Consider the following 6,360-nt stretch of genomic DNA (forward strand, 5'->3'; position numbering starts at 1 on the left):
ACGTCATCCAGTGACTAGTGTCCTTGCTTGCAGCTCAGTTGCAGCACTGGTTTCATTCGTATATTCCTCATGAAATGGCTGCATTAATCAGGAGGATTATCAGCACAGCTAAAGCTCCTGCTGCTATCGGGCCGTACAGGTGAGAAGAGCTTGAAAGAAGACCAAGTCACAGCTGGCAAACAGCTGGGAAAATAACATTCATGCACCATATTGTGTTAACAGAGTTGGTGAGATGTTAAGAGAGTTCTGGCTATTGATATTTTCCTCATTATAATCCTACAGGCTGTGTTTAAGTGCACACTGTGTGGTCTAGTAGTGGTTGGAGGTATAGGGCAGTAGTTACAGTGAGATGTGCTGAGGGCCAAAGTACAGGTTTTTTTTGGGATTGCACTTTAAACTTTGAAAACCATTGAAAGGCTAAACTATTAAGATCAACAGCAAACTTTGTTAAAAGTTGTATCAATGGAGTTCTCCTTATCAAGTTTAGTATGACTTTGCATTCAGATGTTTGGTTAAATTGTTTCTAAACTACACTTGCAGTTGTGAAACTACATGAACCCTGCAGAGGAGTTGATAAAAGAGAAAAGCAAGTGGAGGTGTAGTCAAATTGTGATACACATAAATAAAGTCTTTTTTTAAATCCAAATTTCTGCATTATCAGTAACTTTGGAAATTAACAAAATGTCTGTTTACTGCCTGTCTGCTCTGCAATGAAAAGCACTAGAAAGAACCAGAAAGGACCAGAAGATTTCACACTTTCTGAAGAGCCTTTAATCCCATTTAGATGATTCTTTCTTCCTGTTTGTGTCCCTCAGCCAAGCAGTGGTGGTAGATCGGACTGTGTACGTCTCAGGACAGCTGGGGATGGATCCTGCCAGTGGACAGTTGGTGGAAGGGGGTGTTCAGGCTCAAACCAGACAGGTGACCCACCATAAAACACCCTCCCATCATTCATTCATTCATTCATTCATTCATTCATTCATTCATTCATTCATTCATTCATTCATTCATTCATTCATTCATTCATTCATTAACCAGGTGCACTGCAGAATGGGAAACTATCTAAGATGTTATTTAAGTTGTTTACTGTAATGATGAGTTTGATGTGGTTTCTCCAATTTATTCTGTTCACGAAGTTAATCTCTCTTAGGTTTCTCATTTTCTATTCATCAAGAGGCTGCTACAGTGTGAATAAATGTATAATTAGAATTTATTATTGAGAGTAAATTAATCTTTTCTCTTGGAGTAGGGATGCACCGAGCTGACTTTTTCAGTCCCGATACCGATAGCGATACCTGGGCTTTGGATATTGGCCGATACCGAGTACCGATCCGATACCGGTGTTTAATTAATAAGCTGTGTGCCTCACTGTGTGGAAGTGACCGGGATCATTCTGTTATGTGTAAGGAAACGTCAGGTTTGACTTAAACATTGCATTTACTAAGTTTGTAAAACAAAATCTTATGAATAAATACATAGATATAGATTTACTGAATTTTTATTTATTATTAAAATAATAAATCGTACACCAGCAACTTGGTAAAAAAACTTCAAAATTAAGTGTTATTTTTTTAATGTAGCAACAAATTGGTCAACGCATAAACAGGAATCAAAATAACTGTATATAATATATATAGTATATAAACACAGAATTGAATTGAATAGATCGGCCCCATAAGAGTGAGTATCAGTCCGACATCCGATCCGGTATCGGTGCATCCCTATCCACGAGCTTCCTCTCGTCTCATTTCAATCTCTTTTTCTATCAGCTTTGTCTCACAGAAGAGCAAATCAAAATACACGACTAAAGAACAGAGCACCTACTGTACATTTGGAAATTATGTTTCCACAGGCTCTTGTGAATATGGGCGAAATCCTTAAAGCAGCTGGGTGTGGTTATGAGAACGGTGAGAAAAACTCTGCTGTCTGAAAACTTTTGCATTTTAATTGGAAAGAGGAGAATTCTCTTAAACATTTTGTCATTGTTTCCTGCAGTTGTGAAAACCACAGTGCTCTTAGCTGACATGAAGGACTTTACCAATGTCAACGATGTTTACAAGCAGTGTAAGTATCATTGATTCACTTATCAATTTTTGTATTTGCAATTTTTCATTGCTGCCGAGCCATGGTTAAAGCTGCAGTGGGTAGAAATGGAGCAAATATGATTTAAAAAAATATATTTTTATGAAATGATCACTATATCCTGACAGTAGTTCATGAGACAGGTAATCTGAAAAAAAGTCATGTGCCTCTGTCCTCCGGTGCTCCTAATGGCATCTGCAAGATTTCACAGCCAATAGGAACGCTCAATACGAACGCTCTCTCTCTGAAATGACCTGTGATTGGCCAAAGTCTCCCATCACGGGCTAGATTTTCTAAAGCCTGAAAACAGAGCCATGAGGAGGTGCAGAAGTCTAGTTTTCTCTCAGAACACTGAATTACAATAAAGCTGAAAGGTTATTGTGGATTTTTTGCCCAATAATGCCAAAAATATTCTGCCTACTGAAGCTTTTACTCTTCTTGTGACTACTCAGGCAAAAGTTCATCACTTGCATCTTGTAATACAGACTTTGCCACTGGGTGTCAGCACAATCCAGGAAACCTGCATTAAATAACCCGGCGTACACACGTGTTACTTTTACTTGGTTGGCTGCATACTGGTCTCATTCTTACCCAGAGTTCACACCATTAACTGAGTGCTCATCTATGGTTATATACTTTTAAAATAAAACATACAATCAAGCAACCTAACCACTATATCTGTCTGGCCGCATCCTTGAGATGATTGTTATCCTTCATATTGCCTCTTCCTATTGTAAATATGCCAAGAAAGTACACTCAGAGGTATGAAATAAGCCGACTTTTTGTCACCACACCGGTACGGGGAGTGCTGACGTGTGCTGAGTCAGTATTAAGCGGAGTGAAACCTGATCTGCTGCTGCCTGTGGTGTAAATGTCAGACAACATGTCACATTTGATGCTCAGCACACTGCCAAAAAAAATCCTTTAACTCTAATTACAAAGCATGCAGGGGAACCCAGAAATATTCATTATGGAGAGTATGACTTTCATCTACAGGCATCATATTCATTTCAGTGTCATTTGAAGTAGTTTAAACAAAAGGAAAGGTTTGGATTTGATTTTGATTTTCCTTTATCCGTGTCCCAGTTCCAACTGTACCATATAATCTTAAAGTATACAGGTATATTATATAAGAAAATTATATCTGTGTGTCAGTAAAACACACTTTGGAAAGCTTTTGCCAATTCACAAAAGAAAGCTAAATGTGTTCCCAAAGATTCAATATTTTGACTTTGCATGTCACCCACGTTGTTAGTGTAGCCTCAAAACACATCATTTGCTGTGTACAAGAGGATGTTTCTTAATTAAATACCTACCTGACACTCAGTGGAACATCAAGTACAAAAGCTCTCATAAACAGGATGTAGGTTCAGTAACAAAAGAGCTTTTCACTGATGCGTCTTAGCAGGAAAAAACACTAGTGTAAATAATAACACTAATGATTGCTTGTGTAGACTGACTGGGCCAATGGAGCGGAGCCCCTAATTAATGTTATTAGTTACACCTGAGCTTTTATTGCTGTGACAGATGAAGTGTCTTCAGTGAGGAGCATTTCATATTAACATGTTGCTTATTATAACTTCAAATCAGAGGTGTGTCAGGTTTTTAATAAAAATTCATTTATTTATTCATATGATATGGACAGAGCACGTTAATGAACATCAGTATAAAATACAGGATGTAAACATGCAGGAGTTAGCAGGAAAGTTAATTGTCATCCTTAGTTGTGCCTCATGTTAAAGCACATCCTTCTCAGAAATCACAAGTTACACTATTGTCTATATATCCCATTGTACTCCGGGTTTTTTGCCATGTGTCTATTCCATTTAATATGTGTGTGTTGGTAACTTAATGCCATTAAATGTGCTGCTCTCCAGTTTTCAGCACTAACTACCCAGCCAGAGCTGCCTACCAGGTCGCTGCTCTCCCCAGAGTAAGTATCTGATGAACACTTATGCTGGTTTTCATTGTTCTGCAGTAGAATGAACCCAAACTGGAAACTCTCTGGCTGTATTCAAAACCGTATACTATACTAGTAATATGTACTGATTTGACCAAAATGTAGCATGTAGTATGCAGTACGCGAACAAAAGCAAAATCTACAGTATGCCAAAAGTACCCGGATGTCGTACTGATTTGGAAAAAAAATCTCCAGTATGCATCGGATCAGTCTACCTCGCCTACTGTATCCCACAATGCAAAGCACTGGAACAGTACAGACTATGGTTGCAACAACAACAGCAGTCACAGTTGAGTTTTTTTTTAAAATTTTTCGTAGCTATTTCATCACTTAATTCACTTCTGAAATTTTTGAGGTGAGAAATCAACTGTGTAGATTTTGAATGTTTACAGTTTTACAATATTAGATGGCAAATTGAACATTTGCTCTACGAGTTTTGTTTTTTTATTCAGTGCTTTATGAGTCGGTTTAAAGGCTAAAGCCTGGCCTAGCATACTGCAAAATACATCGCTTTAACCGTTGCATACTACTCAGGAATGCAGTATGAAGTATGTACTGTATACTACTGTATACTGCATTTGTCAGTAGAATGTAGTAGGCAGTTTCAAATACAGCCCCTGTCTTTATTTTTCCTCTAGGATGGACTGGTTGAGATTGAGGCCGTTGCTGTATTGGGCCCTCTGACCGATGCTTCATAACAATTACATCTAACAAAAGTAAAAACTGGAAAAGCCACGATCACTGAACATTATACAGTATGTGCCTTGTTTTGTAGAGTAGTCAAGAATCGATAAAACAAAATTCCCGTAATCATTTCTATTATAGATGTATCATATTTTGTAGAGCATTTAACGCTGCCATAAATAAACATTGTCATGTGTCACCTCGCAGACTAACAGCAGTCAGGATCAGTACACTTTCTCCTCTTTCATTAACATTGATGAGACATCACCGCATTTTAAATCCCCTCTGCTCACGTTTCACTTACAATAGCTGTAAAGTACCTAAGCTTGTTTGGCCCTATTGAATTACACTACCAGCCATGTTGTCACCGGCCGTACCCGTGGCAGTGAGTCCTCTCTCATTGTGCCAGAGGATGGATGGATGATCAAATGTTACTCAATAATAAATGTTTTTAATCTGCTTAAATGGTGATTTGTCTCCTTGATGTCAGCAGAACTATATGTGGATGATCACTTTGTGAAGTGTGTTTCGTGTCCTCGGTGATTGGTTCTTTTATATTGGATATGTGTTGATGCCCCCAGGGTTGTATAGGATTTATAGACAAGAGGACAGTATGGGTTATGCTGCCCTAGATAATGGTCAAAATAGATTATAGATTACAGCAGTCCTGCTATAACCAGTGCTCTAAGGATTTTTGGCTTATATACCAGTGTTATAGTCAAGACCACCTAAACCGAGACCGAGTCATGACCAAGACCAGAGTGTATCGAGACCGAGACTTTGAGGGGTTGAGACTGAGTCAAAGCAAGACCAAGGCAGGGCGAGTCCGAGTCAAGACCAAGACGAGAGTGTATAGAGACCGAGACAAGACCGAGACTTTGAGGGGTTGAGATTGAGTCAAAACCAAGACCAAGGCAGGATAAGACCGAGTCAAGACCAGTCCCAGTCCCAGTCTTGCTGTGTGTTTTCAGGCATCCACATTTTATTACGGAAGATTTGGCTGACATCTTCTTTCAGACAGCCACAGCTTCCTCTCCTGTCTCCCGCTTTCACTTTCTTGGAGTGAGTGTGAAGGTGGGACTCGGAGGGGTGAAGGCCGTTAACAGTAACAAAAATATCAAGTTAGAAATGAGTCAAGTTATTGGTTGCATTTGAAGCAGGAAGTTTTACATCTAATCACAGTAATGATGTTAACAAATAAATCTGACAATTTAGTGATCCTTGCAGTCCTCTTTTTCCGAGTCTGAGCAGAAATGCGGTCAATTCCGAGAAGAGACCGAGGCCTTCAAAAAGGTGGTCTTGAAACCGATCTCGAGTACTACAACAATGTTATATACTATGATTACAGAGTTCATCAAAAATATTGTTTAATTCATTTGACTTAAAATTAAACTCCGCCGTAAAATCCTTTGTAGAACTGGGACAGGTCAACACATGTCTTGGAAGGCTGGGCAGCACCTGCATGGTTTTATTCAATCCAAACAACACATCAGCTCATTCAAATTATTCAGTTCATCCTGTCTAGTTTAAAGCAATTGGTCAAGTCTTCAGTGTATTCAAATTGCCTAAATATAACGAACAGTTGCATCATCTCAAACACGGTAAATGAGAAGCTGATGCAGCCAAACTCATTT

The 6,360-nt window shown here is 38.8% G+C and overlaps 1 protein-coding gene across 1 annotated transcript; it reads left to right on the plus strand.

Annotated features, from left to right (window-relative positions):
- Positions 1-22: 22 nt before the first annotated feature.
- On the plus strand, positions 23-5,191 carry LOC141779648 (2-iminobutanoate/2-iminopropanoate deaminase-like). The gene is made up of 6 exons (XM_074654559.1): positions 23-139; positions 816-921; positions 1,853-1,907; positions 1,996-2,064; positions 3,960-4,015; positions 4,681-5,191. Exons 1-6 carry the CDS (start codon positions 75-77, stop codon positions 4,738-4,740), a joined length of 411 nt encoding a protein of 136 aa, XP_074510660.1. The 5' UTR covers positions 23-74; the 3' UTR covers positions 4,741-5,191.
- The last annotated feature ends 1,169 nt before the right edge of the window (positions 5,192-6,360 follow it).

This window comes from Sebastes fasciatus, chromosome 12, assembly GCF_043250625.1.
Source record: "Sebastes fasciatus isolate fSebFas1 chromosome 12, fSebFas1.pri, whole genome shotgun sequence".
Taxonomy (NCBI): domain Eukaryota; kingdom Metazoa; phylum Chordata; class Actinopteri; order Perciformes; family Sebastidae; genus Sebastes; species Sebastes fasciatus.

Bases quoted from the DNA above. Each gene is read 5' to 3' on its own strand.
- LOC141779648 (XM_074654559.1), top strand. From the start codon at position 75: ATGGCTGCATTAATCAGGAGGATTATCAGCACAGCTAAAGCTCCTGCT. The intron at 2,065-3,959 runs GTAAGTATCATT...GCTGCTCTCCAG, and splicing joins CAACGATGTTTACAAGCAGT to TTTTCAGCACTAACTACCCA. The intron at 4,016-4,680 runs GTAAGTATCTGA...TTTTTCCTCTAG, and splicing joins AGGTCGCTGCTCTCCCCAGA to GATGGACTGGTTGAGATTGA.